This window comes from Enoplosus armatus, chromosome 8, assembly GCF_043641665.1.
Source record: "Enoplosus armatus isolate fEnoArm2 chromosome 8, fEnoArm2.hap1, whole genome shotgun sequence".
NCBI classification, from domain to species: domain Eukaryota; kingdom Metazoa; phylum Chordata; class Actinopteri; order Centrarchiformes; family Enoplosidae; genus Enoplosus; species Enoplosus armatus.
The window spans coordinates 11,741,996-11,761,733 of NC_092187.1; the positions used below are offsets into that span (position 1 = coordinate 11,741,996).

The window sequence follows — 19,738 nt, forward strand, 5'->3', positions numbered from 1 at the left end:
AGGACAAACATTGATATAACAAAAGATAACCTGATGACATGATCTGACAACTCTGCTGCTGTCTCAACCTGTACGACCACAGTGTTGAAAGAACCACGTGAAGGCAAACACAAATGTTTTGTCGTAATTTGACCAGATTCTGTGTTCATTTCACACAAGCTGCTCATTTCTTTAATGCCATTATCATTTCATTTTCATAATTTCGTAATTTATCATTTTCCAAAACAACACGTGCTATGTACACATAAAAGGGTAGTTCAGTGATTGAATATTGCACTTCCATAAAATCAGGGGACTCGCAACAGACAAAAAAATAGTTCAAACCAAAGCAACAGAGGCCAGGATATCCAAGATATATCCAAGATTTTTTTGTCCCTAATATGGGTCAAGCTCCAAATCCTACATTTCCCATAATGCAAACAAATGCAATCTTTTTGTTAGATCCTCCCTGCCTGGTAAATGTCAAACTCTACACAGGCTGAGCAGTACTAACCACGACTAGTAAACTGACATTTATGTGCAAAATCAATGGAGTTCCCTTTAAAAACACAGTGGTGTAACAAATAAAATCGGCCACATTCAAATCAGAAACTAAACTTTCACATGGATTCACTGGTGGACTGCCAGTGTGGAGTACTCCACCATCCCATCCTGCTCAGCGCCCCGGGTCGAGTCGGGGGCTCCCGCTTGTGTTTCGTGCATCCTCAGGTTTGCATACACCTCTGTTGGTTTCTGGTGAGCTCTGAAGTCCACTGTTGTGTAGACTATGCCACTCATTTCCTGGAGGGGGGGACAAACTTTGTCAAGAGACAGTGTTGTAGAGGAAGTTTGAAACACAAAGATTCAATCCGCTTTTCAAAGCAAGTGACAATGAATCACAGAGGCTGTATGTTCCCTGTTTAGCACTTACTGGGGCCTCTTGTTTCAGTGACTCACACAGAGTTTCTCCAAATTTGTCTGCAAAGAAAAACAATATCACTTAGGTTCTGTTTTTTGATTTAAAAAAAAGCACAATATTTCTTTTTCACTTTGCGATCATCAACTTAAGGAAACTGCTTACCCGACTGTTTACGTTTTGCCTTGACTCTGCAGCAAACCACACCAATAACGCAAGTGATCAAAATCATCACTGCAATGGACACGATGACAGCTAGCGGCAGGCCAAAACTCCAGGGAACTCTGGAGAGGAAAACAAATACACTGCATTATTTTTGCATCATATTTGGCCAGTGAGCAACAGGATCTGTAGAGTGAATACCTGGGACCGTCACTGTGGTCCTGTGCCACTACTGCCCCAGTGGAGTCTGGGAGTGTTGTTGAGGTGTTGGGGGCTTTGATGGTTGTTGTCAGTGAAGGCTGAGACTGGCTATGGTGACCTGAAACCTCTGCAACATGCAAGATTATCAAATAAGCTTAATTGCATAAAGCACATTTATAACATCACATTAATGAAGATTGTAAGGCTGCTTACCAGACACCTCGACATAGTAATCATTGTAGACGCGGTTTTGAGTTCCCAGCACTGTACATCTGTAATAGCCTTCATCCACAAACCGCACATCCGATATTTTAAATTCTATCCAGCCGTCACTCTCAGTTTTGGTAACTCTTCCTTTTAGTAAATCACAGGTATATCCTGTACTGTCCAGCAGCTTGTAGCATCTTCCTGGATAGAGTTTACAGCAAGACTTGTCATAGCTGTTGTAAAATGAAGGGAAGGCGAGTCTCAGCAGAATGTGTTGAAACTCCTTAATCCTCTGCTGCCCATTTAGATAAGGGACATCTGGAAAACAAACATTTTTTTATTAACATGTCATCACAGGCACTTGAGAACAGAAAATTGACAAATTTGCCTTTTTTTGTCTTACACCATACCTAATAAAAGAACCAAGACAAATGAAAACTTCATCTTCAGTGTGATGGTCACTGAGGCTCAGCACTTTTTGACAGTTTTCCAGTCTTTTAGGATTTGAGGCCCCTCCTTGCTGAAGAAAGGAGGAAGTTGTCAGTTCAGACAGAAGTGTCCCTCACGAGACTGCCGGCTCTTTGAGGATTGTTGTGGCACGCTTATGATATATATATATTTTTTACTTCTTTTTTTAAGTACATGTTAACTGTTTCCACAATGCAGATATACAGAGGGTGGACACAGTAACAGGAACGCCTGAATAGTATTATACAACCAAATAAAATTACCCTGTTGAAACTAATAATGATGACATTTTCACAAGGATGTTGACTAAACTCTGTTCGCTGTAGTTTGTGGCATGTTTGTATTGGATTATGTTACATTACTCAAGTGTCATCACATCCTTCCCTGCATTACTCTATTGCTCTATAAAAATGTTGACACATACTGGAATTGCTATTAGCACTAATGATGCAATATAACACAACAAATTACAGCCTTACAATAGCTAGTATTCCACCCAAATATATAGTAACGACAGAGCTACATCCACTCATTTCTGACAAAGTGTGCAAGAAAACTGATCCTTTTGTTGCTTTTATTGTGTCTACTGCATTATAATATATTATTATTATTATATTTTAAAGCTGATATACAAAGCTTTAAGAACTAAATCCATCCAAGTAAAATCTGGACATCTATAGACACATTAAAGAATATACACAAGTATACACAAAGTGATTTATTTGGTGTCAGCTTTCAGCTTATTAAACACTTAATTTTCACCAAATAAACAGAAGACAAAATGCAAAAGATATGTACATATTAATGTTCAGTAAACACAATGTTGGTGGCATTCTAACAATTAACATATCTTATTACAGATCAAAAATAAACACTCCCTTTTGATTTCACTCCATTCAAAAACTAAAATGTTCATTTGGACACTCCGTATATTTTCTAAAACGTGATATAAGCCATTTGATTTTCTCTGATAACATTGTCTTGCAAATAGAAGCAGTTGAGGCACGTAAACACGAATCATTTTTAGTAATTACAGAACGGACCAACTGTGCTTCAATGAACTCTGAAATGCACAGCCCCTATGATTAAGTTAGAAGCAATGGGTGCAATAATTTTCAATTTACAAAAAGCTGTTGATCTTATTAAACAGAGCAACCGCCCCGGAGCAGATGATTCTGTGGAGGAGATCAAGCTTTAGTTCACAGCCAGCTGAATGCATAAATAAGTTGAGGTCACTGTCAGCTCACATAGTGGTGTGTGTCGGTCCTGCTCTGTGCAGGTTTGTACCCCAGTACGTTTAAAAAGGCATCTATTCGTCTGTGAAGGTAATGACGTCATAGTGGATGCCTTGCTGCTGCAGCTGCTCCAGCTGTTCAGGTGTAGCTTCAGTGTAGACGGTCTGGGTCTGCGCCATGGCTGCGTCTGCTACGGCTACGAAAACAAAGAATTTGTTGTCAGGGTGATGCACTTACTATTGGTGTTCATCATAATGGTGATTTCATAGTTAATAATATGTTTACATTACTTTCACTAAGGTTTAAAAATCATCGTAGCCATTGTTGCCTCCTGATGGTGCGTTCAAGAGTGCACCAACATCAATGTTTTCAGTTAGCTGCTTAAGAGCTTAATTTTATCTGATAGATTTTAATAGTAAAGTGAGAGGAAGTCAACAGCTGAAAGGTAATTTATAAACCTACAAATGCTTTGGAAAATGGTACATGCTAAATGCTAAATCATAGGCATAGTCTTTTATGAATTTGGTAAATATAAACAATCTAACAGGGTAGTGGTGGACTGGATATAGAACTGTTCCCTAAGAGAGCCAACCTGTGACTGCAGAGTGGGCAGCAGCCTCCAGATCTTCAGGATTCACTATCTGTTGCTCTGAGCTCACGGGTAGGTACTGGATTTGTCCGTCATGACTTACAGCAATCTGAACACATAAAGAACATGGAGCAATGAGCTTTTGTCAGAACAAAAAATCTCTAACTGTGCAGCATTTTAGGTTCACTGTTGTTCTACATGATCAATATCTGCCTCACCTGTTGCTCCTGCAGAAAGGACCTGTCATGCTCATACTGGATGATCTGTCCATCTGGCATCTGAGGAACAGAAGATAGAACAAGATATTATCACCTTAAACACAGCATTTATCCACTAGTTATAGTGACTTCTTATGGGGTAATACACTGACCTGGATGTGGTTGCCATCGGCTACAACTACATACTCCTGAGGGATCAGGTGCTGCACTCCATCCTGTGAGATGATGTACTGAACCTGAAAGAGGACATGTGACAAATGAGTTGAGATCAAGGCTAAAGAATATAATAATGACTCATGACATGTACATTAAAAACAAAAAAACATAAGTAGAATCCACAAAATGGCTTACTTCGGTCACCTGGTTGTCTCCTGACATCAGGTGCTGAACTGTCTGTCCGTCTATGGTGGTTATCTGCTGGATGTATGTGCCCTCCTCCTGATTATTGAACACATTGATGCATTTAGTTATAATATGCAGGGTGGCTACACACTGTATGCAAAAAGAACTATTTGAGAGAATCATGTTTCAAGTATGTCCAGTATAGTGTGAATGCTGGTACCTGGTCTGATAGTGCCTGTTCTTGAGCTACAATGATGTGATCCTGTCCCAGAGCCTGCAACCGCTCAGGAGTGATCACTGTCTGATGTGCCTGCAGGGCTGTTAAACACACAGCAAAACACACACACACACACATTAAGTTTGAGATTTTTGTGATTTGCTTTACACTGAATGTGGCCGCTGTTTATAACCTATAAACAGGGTTTGAACCCTATTACCTGGTATCATTCATTAATATTTATTTATCCAGCACAAACTCAGCTGCAGGTTTTGTGCTGTGTTATGTTGTGTTCCTTACACTGTAGTGTGGCCAGGGCCTCCTCATCACTGTTGACTATGATGGTTTGCTGAGATGCGGGGGCACGGCTCTTGCGAGTGGCATGATCCTGACTGTGGAGACGCTCCATGTGAAACTTCAAATGGCCATTACGGTTAAACCTGAAATATTGAACAAAATTTCGTTACCATAAGAGCTCCTGATGTTAACCAAATACATGTTTTGTGACGTGTCAAATTAGTTCTGCTCCAAACCTTTGTCCACAAAGTTTGCATGAAAACGGTTTCTCATTGGTGTGTGTCATCATGTGTCGGCGCAGGTCTTTCTTGTTCTTGGAGGCAAAGCTACAGTTTGGACACTTGTGAGGGCGTAGATAGGAATGCAGCCCCATGTGAGTCTAAAAAAAAAAATCAAATCAAATCACATTCAGAAAGAGTCAAGGTCAGAAGAGGGGTTCAGGACATTACTGTCCATTACTGCCCCCTCTGGAAAAGCTTTGGTCAATTTGTAGCAGCCCATGACTTTAGTCTTTGCCTTTTCAATGAAAACAAATATGTTGTGTTTCATAAAAATGTTTAATAAAAATAAAAAAAGGGTGAGTACAGATTTTAAGACAGTGCTGCACAATTTAGAGCCTCACCTTGACTTCTTGCCAGGAGCTGGAGGTGAAATCACAATCAGGACACTTGAAGGTGTTGGGATCCAAGTGCGCCCTCTTGTGGTTCTCCATGTCAGAGCGTCCGTGGAAAGACTCCATGCATATTCGGCAGGAAAACCTCTTGGTGCTCAGACTGGGAGAGCTCACAGCGGAGGGAGAGGCGGGAGCCTCACTGCTCAGCTGACAGAACACAAACAACACAGTCAGAGAGGACGGGTTCTCTGTGTAGACAGATCTTAACATGCCAAAACAGCCGATCTCTTGCAGTTACCTCAACCTGTTGCAGAACACCATCAGGCAGTGCTGAAGTAAGGTAGTACTTGTCACTTTTCAGGCTCTCTGACCCAGAGACTTCGACGGCCTGAGAAGGACTGCTCTCACCATTACTGCAAAGACAGCCGTTTCATGACATCATAGACACGTTGAGACATCAAATTAAACTCGTCATGTGACTACATCTGTTCCTCCTAGTCAGAGAAAATCACACTGCATGTTATGTTACCTGTATCCAGGGCTATGATTCTCCTCAGCAGCCTGTTCCACCACACTGAAGTCCCCTCCGCCCTCGTAGGCTTCGATGGCGATCTGGGTGAGCTCCCCTGCTTCAGAGGTGGCTGCCTCGTAGGCCTCTTGCAGCACAGTCTCACCGTTCTCAGACACGTGGAAGGTCACGACCTTTTGGGCCTGACCCGGTGCTGCGGTCACCGTACTCCACGTGCCCTTTTCCAAAGCTTTGCCGTCTGACTTCAGCACTGCCACCTGAGGAGCACAATCAGTCATTTTTTACCCTATTTTGTGTCATTTCCAAAACGCAAGCATGCTTTCCACATAAATGTCACCCGCTTTGTAAAGTGACATTTTTTGATGAGCCACAGCACCAACCTGTAAGGCGTTTCCAACCAACTCCCGGGCGTTGCTCATATTCAGCAGCAGGTCAAGCGCATTCTGGGCGGATAGATCACTGGATTCAGCTGAAGAGAAGAAAAAGTCAGCATTTGTCCTTAAGGTGACAGAAATACTAAAAATGTCTCTTGAATGACAAGAGGACTGACCTTGTTCATAGATGATGGTGGTGTTTCCCAAAGCATCCTGGGACACTGAGGCGTTTTCCATTCCCTGCATGGCTTGTAGTGTCGCAGAATCCACTGCAACCTGATGAAGGAGGGTGAAAAAACTGTTACAGTGCACAAAATATAACACATGCTAAAATGACATCCAAATTCAAACCTGAGATAAATAACAGGAAACCTTTAAAACAGACTCACAATAGTGTCCTGCAAGCCCTGTGTGTCGTCATGTTGTTGTTTGAGCTCCTGTATCTGCTGCAGGGTGAAGAAGGGTCTGCGTCGCCTCCTGACGGGCTCCTCGGGGTGTGCCACAGACCACTCATCAAATGCCTCCGGGTGGCGACACTGCACATGTAGACGCAAGTTCTTCCTGTGCTTGGTCATGAAGTGACACATGTCACAGGAGAAAGGCTTCTGTCCTGTAGAGGAAACACATTTATGTGTTAGAAGGTATAGCGAAATATTACATTCATGAGGTGATCATAAAAACATGCTCAGTTTAAATAAATTTTATGAAAGCCTGTCTGACACACTGACCTGTGTGTTTGATGGCCAGATGGGAGACCAGGAACTCCTCTTTACAAGTGGAGTATTTACAGTAGTCACACTTGAAGGGTCGGTCGTTGGTGTGGGACAGCTGATGGTTGAGCAGCAGCTTCTTGTTGTCGCAAGTGTAATCGCAGAATTCACACTTGAACCTGGCACACAAGAGTTATTCATTGTGATGATATCATCGTTACTAGCATCAAACAAAATGACTAACGTTGATTCATTAAGGCTCAGTACAGGCTCAATAAAAGTTTTCAATACTGACTTGCTGTCTCCAAGACTCTGGATGTGGGTCAGTAGGTGCATTTTGAACGTGTACCGTTTCTTGAAGGATTTGCCACACTGCAAACACAGAAAGGCATCTTCAACAAGAGTTTTGGAGAAAGTCCATAAAATTATTGTCGTGGTTATGCACAACATTAGTGCTCAACAAAACTGTTCTATTGGGCAGGTACATCATGCATTCAAAGAAGGGAGTGAGATAAAACAAGCATCTTACAGGAGTAACAATATTGCCCTAAAATCATTATATTTACATTTTCAAGAACATCTTTATAGGAAATCCTCAATTGGTGAGGGGTGTCTAACCATTCTGTACACTCGATTTAAGAGCAGAATTTCACAATATACTGTAAGCTTGATGGAGAATGTGCTCTCTCGTAGTATTTACTTCTCAAACACAGTGACGTGACTGAAAATATTTTTTTCTGTGCCATAATACATTTTTTGTGTTCTCAAATTGTACAATCTTTTGTTATTTGACCTTATCACACATGTGTGGTTTCTCTGAGCTGTGGGTCTTCATGTGCTGGGTCAGTCTCTTCTGCATGGGGTAAACCCTGTGACACACAGGGCAGAGGAACTCTGACACCTTTGGTGCCTGCAAGAATGAGCACAAAAGCCATGAAGTTGACAAAACAGCCCAAAAGACAGCAACAACCAGCCAAAACAGAAACGGACTGCAGTAATTCTGCTATAACATTAAGAATGCATAATATAATTATTATACCATGAGCACGCTAATTAGCATTCAACCATCATTCAAATATGGGAGACCTGAAATGTCTTACCAACTCAGTTTTTCTTTTCCTGCAGGATGGAAATAAAATAAACAAATCAGTAACAATATTTAAAAACATGCGAAACATTGTTCTGGATTAGGAATCATTTATTTTGAATGTAATCTATGTCATCTGAGTTACTTACTTCTCTTTGTTGTGGACTGCTGAGTGGCGAATTACATCTTTCCTGTAGACACTCGAGTAATCACACTCCTCACACTTGAACGGCTTTGTGCCCTCATGATTGAACATGTGTTCCTGCGAAACAGCCCGCGAGACTTTTTAGGACACTGTGCGAATATGCATGTAAATGGAGGTTAGCCAGAATGTTGTGGCCTGTTTTACTGCAACTGACCTTGAGTGAGGACCAGCGCTTGCAGCGATAGTTGCACTGGAGGCACTTGAAGAGCTCTGGATCGTTGCCTTCATGAGAGTCCACGTGGAAGCGCAAATCTTCTTGAGTGAGGAAGCGCGAGCCACAGATCCAGCAGTTGTGAGGTCTCAGGAGTGGTTTGAGGGATTTATAGTACCGACTGGAAGAAAATGAAGAGAAAGAAACAATTAGCTTGTTGTGAAAGTCACACAATACTATTTGTAACACAAAGTTATTTAATAATTTGATACTTACTTTCGATTTATATACTTCTTATACTTCTTGCGCAGGAAACGCTTGGAAGGTCGGCCACGTTTCCTGGAGAAGAACTCCTCCTCTGGCTGTGTGTTGGATGAAGGGTCTTTGTTCTCAGAGTCTGATTGGCTTATTGCTGCCTCAGCTGTCTCTCCATCGGTCACCGCAGCAGGGCCGTTGTTTAACCCGGAAGAGCTTGCCTCTTCAGGTGCACTAGCATCCGCACTAACCCTGGGCTTCTTAGCAACACTCTCTCCTTCTGTGACAAACATATGGAACAGAAGAATGAAAACACACAACCTAACGTGTAAACTTTGTGGTGCAGGCTCTCCTGTTTTGTTCTGTCAAAACTGAAAACCGACCTTTGCCGCTGTAGCCTTCTTCTAAAAGACTGTACTTCCTCGGACGGCCAACCTTACGCCGAGGACGCCCTTGAGAGGAGGAAGAGATAGGAGGAGCAGGCTTCTTCAAAATGGCCGGTTGTCTTCCATTGCTATCCTCTTCTGCTGGGTTGTAGTCACTGTCCTCTGGGGACAAACAAAGGAGCAGAGAGAGGGATAAGTGAACGTGATTCTTATCCCTTAACTCATTCTCTAACTCAGAAAAGTATGAATGTTTATGAACCATCTGCAAATATTTATGAAAATCTTCCTCACTGACCTTCAGGATCATCAATAGCACCAGAATCCACAATATCGTCCTCCTCTTCTTCTGCTTGCTGGGGCTCAGCAGCCTTCACCTTTGCTGCTTTCCTCTTATCAGCTTCCGCCCTCTCTGCCTGGCGACGGGCCAATGTCTCACTTTTAGGAGGCCGTCCACGTTTACGCTTCTTTGGCATGTCCCCTGAAAACCGGAAATTGTACCACAAAATTGTTTTCAAATTAAAATAAATTAGAGAACTTAGAATCCAAGTGATATGTCTTTGTGATTCATAATCAACCATACCACTGTACAATACCTGCAGGTCTGAAGTGTTTGTCTCTCATGTGGTTAATGAGTGTGTCTTTGGAGGCACTCTTGTATGGACACATCTTACACTTGAACTGCTGCACAATCACTACTTCCATCATCTCCTCCAACTCAGCCAAGTTTGGTGGTCTGTCTCCGGAGCCTTCTGCCACTGTTGATGTCTCCATCTCCCTGACCAGCCCGGCTTCATCCTGAGGGCCCTGGGAGCCTTGGGGCTCCTCTTGGCTGGGTGAGCACTGTTGGGCCAGCTCAGGCTCTGGATTGGAGGTGTACGTCCCACTGCTGCTGATGAAAGGCCCAGGCTGGCTCTCACTGCACTCCAATGCCTCAGGAAGCCCGCCTGACCCTGCCGTGTCTGCCAGAAGGTGGTCTGATGAGGAGCTGTCGTCCGCATAGAGAGAGGCCTCTGGGCCATTGCTGCTTTCCATGTAACAGGAGTGCTGGGGCTGTTGTTGGGAGTGCTGCGGCTGATCTGGATCCTGGTTCTGCTCGTCATCTTCATCATCATCATCCCTTGCTTGATACCGAGAACAACCTGGTTGCTCAGAGTCTGCAGCTGCAACACACTCCCCTCCATACTCAGCCCCATACTGCCGACTTGTCAGGGTCCGGTGGTCTGCACTACTGTCAATGTAACTACGTGAATGATGCGGTCGTTCTCCATCGTCCACCGCACACTCCAGATAGCCGGCGCTGCACTCCACCACATAGTGACCTCGGCTGGTAGGGTTTGAGTCAGCCCCACTGCATTCCACGTAACCAGGCAGGTCCTGGTCACTGTTATCCCCGCTGTAGTCAGGGAAACCTGACTGGGAACGTGTCTGGTCAGGTTCCTCGCTTGAACACTCCACATAGGAAGATGAAGACTCCCCTGTCTGGTCTGGGCCATCTGCACTGCAGTCCATGTACTGAGAGGGGTGCGAGTGCTGGGGCTGATCAGGCTGAGTGCTGCTGTCCTCTGGGTAACCCGAGTGACCGGGCTGATCGTCGGGCTGGTCAGGTTCAAGGTTGCCCTGTAGGTCTCCCTGGTCCAGACAGGTGGACGTGGGGCCTTCTGCAAGAGCTTCTATGGCTATACGATCAGAAAGGGCCGAAGACGACATCTGGGCTACCATAGGAGCACCTATAGCGGACAAATAGATGTAGATGGATTGTGCACAATTTATTAAAAATGATTCCTACACTGTGTGTCAACACCTAAAGTGGATTTTAAATTACTTAAATAAGAACTCACTTGTTAGAGGACTGAAAGAAAGTTAACAAGTTGACATGGAAAAGTTAAATCATTTATCTGCTCTCTATTAATAAATGCTGTCTGAGTAACATCCCACCCACCAGTGTATTCAGTATATTGTTTCAATTGTATATAAACATGGTGATCATTTTCTCATTACCTTGAACCTTTTGAAATGGGTTTAAGAATTAATAACCTAGCAATAACAATAGCACACTTACCATCATCTGGTCCTTGTAATATCAGATACTGGGTTGTTTCTGCACCTCCATCTTCTGCACTGGTCACAGCTATGCAACCTAATAGGAGAACAGTAGACAGGATCAGATGTCTGCTAAACTAATCAAACTAACACAACCTTAAAGCTGCTCCACTTATGATATAACAGTAAGTGGCGTATCAGTGGAAATACCATTCATGATGTCAGGGCCAATGGTGGACTCTATGATCTTGTCAATGGCAGATCCCAGGTCTGACGAGGTAGACGCAGTTGAGTCAGAAACCATCATGGCTCCTTCAGACACGGCACTGGAGTGGACCAGCACTTGGGCTGACTCAGACACCAGCACTGACTGAGTCACTGTGGAGACGCTGGACACACTGGTGGACTGGGCCACTGAGGAGGAGTCTGGGAGGTGGACTGATGAAACTCTGACGTCCGTACTGGAGCTGGTTTCTGGGATGAACACCTTCACAGGGAGGGGCAAGAACACGATGGTGATATCAAGAAACTTTTCTCATGACAAAAGCCTGACTGCTACATCTGGTTATGTTGCCTTTAGTATGTGGATGTTTTCTCCAACATATGTAAACAAAATCATCTTTTTCTTAATCAAAAAGGCTTACCACAAGTCCCTCTGAGCTTTGTCCCACATGGCAGTCAGACTCTGGGGCCTGTGCATGAGAGGCAGCAGCATCACTGCTGTCTGCAGACATGGCCTCCGATGACTCCACACCCATGCCGCTTTCAGACGGCTCCTCCATCCCTGATGGACCTGCATCACTGCTGCTCTCCACCTCATTCTCCTCCGAATCCATAACTATCCACACAAACAAAACATAAACTGAATATCAAATGTTTTCTAATACCAAGTTTGTTTCATCTTTACAGCACGCCTTAAGTTACCTGCAAGTTTATTGTGTTAAGATGAACACATCTAATGTCTCGTCCCTTGGTTGCTTGCTATATAACAACTCTGTTTGTCATTAGTGTTATGAGATAAGATATTTTAAACTTCCAGCTAACTAGATAAACAGTAAAGTATGAAATTACTTTTAAAACTAATAGTAAGGGCTTCGAGACCTGTACACACCCCTGACGGAAAAACAGAAGCAGTTTATCAAACTTTCTCAACTGTGGGGACGTAAAGATGTGTAATTTTGGAAAGGGTAACTTAAGTAATCAAGAGAAGATGTTCTATCAAACACATAATTCTTTTTAATGTTATTGCATGTCATTAACTCTAACAGATGAGCAACCAACTGGCAATTAACTGTAGTTTTTGTGGTCTAGTTTCTAGTGTCTTGAAGGTCATTTTGAATTGTGAACACAGTTTACATTTAGTGTGTGTCCTTATACAGTCTTTTGTATTGATTATGCCATACTAATATGGGTTTGTAGGAATATAAATGCCTTCATATCAAATGGAGTGCACAAGGAAACTAAGTTTGAAATGGCTAACTGAGCAATGTTACTATCCAGAGGTGTAAGGTAACAAAGTACATTTGTCCAGGTCCCTTTAAAAACTGTTTTGATTTTCTGACACTTTACATTTGTGAGACTTCATACTTTTACTCCACTAGCTACATCTACGAGCTCTGAGTGACTTCATTTGTGATACTATGTACACTTTACTATGTCCAGACTTAAAAGCAGGTATTTTGTTTCACAGTATTTTATACTTTATGTTCCTATTTTAATCTCAGTAAAGGCTACTGAGTTCGTTATCCATCACTTAGCGAGTGATTAGTGTACATAACAGTATTTATTTCGGAAACCTTAAAATCAACTGCCCCTGGAGTTTCTCTGCTCAAATAACATTAGCATTCACTTGAGCGAATGCCTTTCATGTCTGTCTACCTTAGGCACACTTAAGTGTTTTCACTTGAAGACGTCAACGTTGGTGTGACTTAAAGGTCTCTATTGTGGAGACCCACAGAGTTTTCACTGGTCAGCAGTAGTTAATGTTATTTAGAAACGTGGTGCTAACGTTAGCTCACTATGAACCAGAACATATAACGATGAATCGGAACAGCTAATGTTAGCTTTTAGCTGGCTAACCAGCATTGTTGTCAGCTCAGTATCTTGTCTGACGAAGCTGCAGAAAAGACATATGTCTCCCACTTATACAATTATATTTTAAATGGTTGGACAGGATAACAATATTGAATAAAGTACATGTCGTTCGTCTAACCAAGCCGACATATCTTGTGTAACTGCGACCAACAGAACGTCTTAGCCGCTTTAAAACGGGCCTAGCTGCCCTTCATCCTGCCTGCTCCGCGTCGCCATTTTACACCAGGCAACCCCCTTTTACACTCAGGCATTCTGAAAGCTCTACTGGGGACCTCGAGGGCCTGAGCTGCGGCAGACCGCCCAAATGCTCTCCCTGAAGAAAATGAAAATATTTTCCTTCTCCGGCACTGGAATCTCCACGCTTTTTTCTTACCTTGTATTTTCGCGTAGAAAAGTATCCTTTAGTGTAGATGCGCTAAATAGAACAGAAATTAGTAACCGATAATTGTTGCTTCATTCTAGTCGGGCGCCATGAGTCTTTCCTTGCTTCCTGTCCGTGCAACCGGATCTTATTTATTATTTTTGTTTCAAATGTTCATTGTTTAACTAAACGTTATTTATATGTTTACGAAATTTAACCATTTGTGTTAACTGATAGATTGGTCGTCATATGTTGCTTCAGATATTCGGTAAATGTGATGTATATTATTTCTTAGTGGACTATTGTTTTTAGAGGAAGGCGTATTACGCAATTGGATGCGGAGTAATATGCATCCACTTAAGGGCGTTGTTTCAACAGAGTGTAGATAATCGATACAGCAAAAAGTAATTAAACGGCCTTTTTATAGCTAAGGCTGCGTCCAATACGTGTATGTTTTTGTTGTTAATAGTATATGTATGATAGTGTTGTCAGATAATCCGTGTGCATGTGAGTTTATCTATCTACCCTATTTTAAGTGTTTTAGTCAACGATTGAGACAGATGACAGTGGTAGGTAGTTCTCATTGAAAGTTTATTGCATTGAAAGTTAAAACTTTGATACAAAACATATCAGTCTCATAAATTATTTCAGTGAAGGAGACATGCATTGTCTTCCAGTGCAAGTAATTGGCTTTAAAGCCATTTTCAGAAATACACACAGAATTATACAAAACCAACAAGCTTTAGGACATAAAAATAATTAGAATAGATATTGCTATAAATACCAAAATAATCAAATACTGTCAAGAGTCTGAACCTGTCAGACATAGTTTTATTTTAGTTGGTCTTAAACTTTAGACCATCATAACCTTTCAGTTCACAGATTATCAGACAGAGGGCAGGGCAGGGCCAAAGATAGCAAATTGCTTTGCTTTCCTTTGGGCCTTTGGCTTATTTTCAGGCCAATGCTGTAAGTTTTAGAATTAGCCAACATCACAGATGGCCAATTATTCACATCCCAGAAAGCACACACATTGTACAACAGGTGCTATACACAAATACTGCGTCACATTCTCCCTGACACCTGCACAGGACAGAGAAATCGGTGCTACCACATTACAGACGATTTCCAGCTCATCTCTGTGTGTTCACCGCCTCAGTAGCGAGTGCTTGAAGAATCTGAGCACTTGAGGAGGTCATATTTCACATAGCCAACACGATCCACCTGCCTGCGGGAATTCATACGCCAGTAGAAGCGGTCCCGGCAGAAATACATGTGACCTAAAGCAGAAATATTGAAATTAAATCACTAAAATGCAAAATGAAGATCAGTTATTTTCTCATTTTTGTTGTTGAGTTCAGTAGATAAATATTTGTTGACAGGTTTATTTACCTTTGTACTGGAATACATCATGAGCATCATTGGGGACGCCACCAAAGACGGCATCTGTATATCTGGGGTACCCTCTGTCAATTTTCTGGGCCTTCACGTCAAGCCTGTGTTGATCATACCAGAGAATGTTATTAAAAAATGGCAAAAACAATCAGTCGTCTTCATCTTAAATCACAGACTTTGATTATGTTGTAAAAACTTATTTCAACAGTCAGGTTGACTGGAAAACCACAGTTGGCTTGCTCAAAGACTCTAAATGTCAAAAAAAAAAAATGTCAAAGAAGAGCGTTTAAGCTGAAATCGTCCTGCAACAGACATGCTTCCCGACCTGATTCCTAGACTTAAATATGCTGAAGGCACAATTTTAACTCACCTCCAGAAGTTCTCCCCACTGAAGAGCAGCACTTTGCCTTTCCCTCTCTGCAGTGCTCCCTCCACCTTCTGAATGCTGTTGGGGAGGCCGAGCTTCTCTATGCTGCGGGGACCCAGGGCACTCTTCCCTGTGTACACCCAGAATCGTGTCCCTGTGGAAAGAAAATGATAGTTATGAAAATTGTCTGCACTTTTGGCTTAAGTGTTAGTGGTCCCTTATATACTGTATTAAGCTTTATTACCTGAGAAGAAGTACAATTTCTTGGTCAGAAGGTCCTCAAAGGCAGAGTCGATGACTGCTGGCAGAGCAGGCCACCTCTCAGAAATAGAAAATGGTCCCTTGGGCCCTTCATCACTCCTGCTGGACGTCTTCCAGTAATGTCTGTTGATCAACACATAAAATGAACACACCAACACTTTCAGTTTATGTTTATGCTGCTATTTTTTACTTCTTTTACAAAGAAGAGTAGACTGATTGCTCACCCATCCTTGAAGAAATGAAGTTCTCCCTCAATCACAGTGATGGTGTCAAATTTGGTCAACTTGCAGGCGTCTTTGGCTGGATCCACAGGTCTTGTGGTGGTAGTGGTGGTTGCCTCAGTGGGTCTAGGTTCAGTTGTGGGGTCAGTAATATCAGGGTCTGGGTAGGAGGCTGTGGTGGTGGTGGTGTCGGGCCCAGGGGGGGTGGGGTCGGGGCCTGTTTTGGGTCCTGAAAAAAAAAAGGTGTTGGTTGAGAGAAATTGTTGGGAAGTTGTAAACATTTCGGTGTGATTTTGCGTGATGAAGCAGTTTGTTGGGACTTTACCATAGAGATATTGAATGCCTTCCACATCGTCTTCATGCAGGGAAAAGTCTTCCACATAGCTGTACATGGGGAACATGAGGGCTTCTCTTATGTTGGAGTGATCCAGGCCAAGGGCATGTCCAAACTCATGGGCTGCCACCAGGAACAGACTGTAACCTGGAACACATACAGTAAGGAATATTAATGAATGACAAGGGTAAATACATATCCGTAGCCTGTAGTCTTATATTCATGTTACTCACCATTGTCAGGGCAGAAGCCCCATTTCTTGTCGTCATCATAGTTGTCAGTGGTACCGCACCACAACTTGCCATCTTGTCGTCCCTCACTAGTGCAGGAGTCGTACTCTTTACCCAGGAACACAAAGGGGAAGTGGCAGGGCTCTCCCTCAGAATTTCCGCCGATTACAGCGGTGTCTGGCCAAACAAAGACATGACAACAACAGTAAGACAACAAGCCACTGTGGCAGCACTCCACTGCATTTATGCATTGTGGTTCCTGTCACTCACCACGACTGGGGCAGAATCCATATTTTATGTCCCTGTCAAAGTTGTCTGTGGTGGCACACCAGCGGTAGCCATCGCTGCGACCCTCTGTGGTGCAGCTGTCATATTCCTCCCCCTGAAAGATGAAGGGGAAGACGCACTCAGCTCCGTCAGCGTTTCCTCCAAATGTGTACAGAACTGTCAGGATGAGAATTAGGGGCAAGAGTGAGCAGACAAAAAAGCAATTGGCCTTATCTGGTTGAACTCTGACCTATCATTTCCCTTTCAGAGTAAATTGTCAAACTTACGTTCACTTGGGCAGAAGCCGAATTTCTGGTCTCTGCTGTAGTCAGCTGTGGTGGCGCACCATGGCAGGTTGTCCGAACGGCCATCGGTGGTACAGGTGGTGTAGGATTTGCCCTCGAAAGTGAAGGGGAAGTGGCACAAGGCACCATCCGCATTCCCATAGCGAGTCTTCACAGCTGAGGTCACAGACAAATTCATACATTTAATGCAGTGCATAAATTGAACACCAGGGGGAGACAACCTCACATTAATTGTTGGTTTTGGAGTAATATCTTTTGGTGTGTCTGATTACCTGGTCCTTTTCCCAAAGTCCAGTACTCGTCATCGTCAAAGTGGGCGTCTCCCTGCATGCCCTCACCAGGGGGATAAGCATGGGCCAGAAGGCCATCCTTACCGTCAAATGGGTACGGGTCTCCATGGTCTGAATAGAACATTTAATTACACATCAGTCTTTGATTTTAGATGTGTGTTCAGTACAAAATTACAATGCATCAATATGAGCTACACAGATGAAATGACCACTGCACAAACACACACCAGCTTTTCCAAATGATATCATGATGTCGGCCGTCCCATCAAAGAGGCGGGTGAACGTCAGAGGGGTCACATCACTCCACACCTTGAAGGCTCTGGCAAAGGCGTCATCAGTCAGAGAGCTCTCCATGTCTGGGGAATAGTTAAGGATCCTGTGGAGAAGATAAGAATGACACTATTATTTATTAGCTTTTTATTATAATTGACAATGTAAGCAAAGATACTCGGTGACGTATCTCCATCAGAGACTTCTAGATACCCTTTGTATGTGGTGTCTTGCATTACAAAGCACAATCATTATAATGTCTTTCTCTCTACTCACCTATAAGTGACATCATGATGGTCCCATTTGAGGTCTCCGTCAAAGGTTTTGTAGTTGGCCACATCAGGAACCCCACAGCGAGGCCGTTTCATGGCTTCTAGGGTGTTCTTATCCAGCTTTCCGCTCTCCTCCAGCCCCATCTGCCTCTGCATCCTCTTCAAAGCCTTGGAGGTGGACACCATCGACTGGAAGCCACTGCGATGCAGCGTGTCCATGTAGCCAAACTTCTTCAGATAACTCTTGAAGGAGAAACATGAGAAGTAAACTTTAGTTTGGAAAACAAATGAAATTCTATCCTAGCGTTTTGACACCTGCTCTCACTGTAACACCCTCATTTAGCTTGAATTTAGGAGAAAATATCTTTTCATTAACATTATGATAGGGATAGATCTCTGTTCAGGTAATTACTTCCCTGCACAGCTTGAATGCGCACTGTTTTGGGAATTTCCATCTATCAAGACAAAACGAACCATCTGCTACTCACTTCTGCCAGCTCCGAATCAGTCATGTTTTTGATGATGTCTCCTGGGAAGTTGACAAAGACGGACTTGAGGGGAAGGCTCCATCCATCCTGCATGCTTATTCCCAAAACTAAACACACGGCTAAAGCGCAGCATCTCATGGTGAGATCTACTGTAGATTGCTGCAAAGTGGAAAAAAAAAGAGTGAACAAGTTAGACAAAAAAAAAAATTCAAAAGCTTCTCCGCTGAAGCTCAACAGTGTTTCTCCTTCAGTGTTAGCTTCCCTCTTTGTTTTGACTGGTGGCTCTTGTTGTTGTCTCTGCTCTGTGTCCTTGGTTGGGGTTGTGGACCTTGTTTTTATGCAATGTAACGTCTTAGTCACTTAACCTCGCTCCCGCCTACTACTAACCTCAACCCTCCACCCACTTACCTCTTGACAGACTGTATTGGTTGAATGGGTATAGGGAATTTCCAAAATATCCACATTTAGCTTTACCTAACAGCTAATGAGTGGTTAACTAATTGTTATTTTTTGGAGCTGTTTCAAGCTGGAAAGGGCGTGGTCCTTAGTGAGCAGTGGCAGTGGTAGATGAGACAAATTATGGCAAATTATTATGGTTGCATTCACATTATGTTAATAAAGTAATACATGCTGCCTGAAAACCCACACAAATGACCAATTACTTTGAAAGCTCTTAAAGTTGCTATTGTTTTAAGAATTTACATCATAAAAGCTGATATAAATAACGTTCAGGAAATAACCTAAAGAGAGCATTAACACAATGTTTAAATGCTCAGTGTACAATGTCGTTCCTTTTAATTCATGCGAAAAGCTCTTTTTCGACATGTTAATGTATTTTTAACTGAATACAACACACTCCTCATGGGACCCAGCCAGACACTTCTGTTATTTCTATGGTCAAAGTAATGGTATAAAAAAGTTTGGTTCCACTTTTTGCATAAATAGAGATTTGTTTCCTCTTAATCTATAGTTGGATACTGAATAAAATGTTAAACTAGGTCAAGCCAAAAGTAGATTCTCTCAGGGAAAAATATGCAGTGTGTTGTTTCATTTTCTAAGATGGAAAACCTTTAAATGTCTGTATTTCTTGAATTAAATGTTTTTGATTTTCTATGACAAATGACTGAGGTGATTAAGAAATCCCCCGTGTGTTTCAATTTGATTTTTTGCAGTATTACATTATTGTTGATGGCCAGAGTTTTGGGAAGTACCTGCTTCATCATCACTGTACACTGCTGCTGATGCAACATCCCCAAAATGACCCAATTGATTAGCAATGATTTATACGCCTCATTTGGCAATGAGCGTTGCAAGTGTTTCTGTATTTTTCCTTACTTGTCCATCTACCATCTCTGTTACATAACAGTTAGAGCGATGTGTCAAAATAAATAACACAGAAACA

The 19,738-nt window shown here is 42.6% G+C and overlaps 1 protein-coding gene across 1 annotated transcript; it reads right to left on the reverse strand.

Moving 5' to 3' along the window:
• Positions 1 to 609: 609 nt before the first annotated feature.
• LOC139288512 (uncharacterized) lies at positions 610 to 18,624 on the reverse strand. Its single transcript, XM_070909818.1, is given in 48 exon segments — positions 610 to 780; positions 911 to 957; positions 1,061 to 1,179; positions 1,259 to 1,385; positions 1,472 to 1,783; positions 3,281 to 3,364; positions 3,688 to 3,736; positions 3,738 to 3,866; positions 3,976 to 4,035; positions 4,128 to 4,211; positions 4,327 to 4,413; positions 4,538 to 4,635; positions 4,835 to 4,974; positions 5,068 to 5,210; positions 5,454 to 5,651; positions 5,743 to 5,857; positions 5,974 to 6,230; positions 6,354 to 6,442; positions 6,524 to 6,623; positions 6,737 to 6,957; positions 7,076 to 7,236; positions 7,353 to 7,429; positions 7,851 to 7,967; positions 8,158 to 8,176; positions 8,294 to 8,406; positions 8,504 to 8,681; positions 8,777 to 9,035; positions 9,139 to 9,303; positions 9,437 to 9,619; positions 9,735 to 10,868; positions 11,201 to 11,278; positions 11,392 to 11,668; positions 11,826 to 12,019; positions 12,275 to 12,294; positions 13,649 to 13,761; positions 14,861 to 14,916; positions 15,029 to 15,132; positions 15,402 to 15,552; positions 15,643 to 15,782; positions 15,884 to 16,109; positions 16,206 to 16,361; positions 16,448 to 16,621; positions 16,715 to 16,888; positions 16,999 to 17,172; positions 17,289 to 17,417; positions 17,534 to 17,682; positions 17,853 to 18,091; positions 18,337 to 18,624. Coding segments are annotated over 48 exon segments (7,728 nt in total). The 5' UTR covers positions 18,475 to 18,624.
• Positions 18,625 to 19,738: the final 1,114 nt, after the last annotated feature.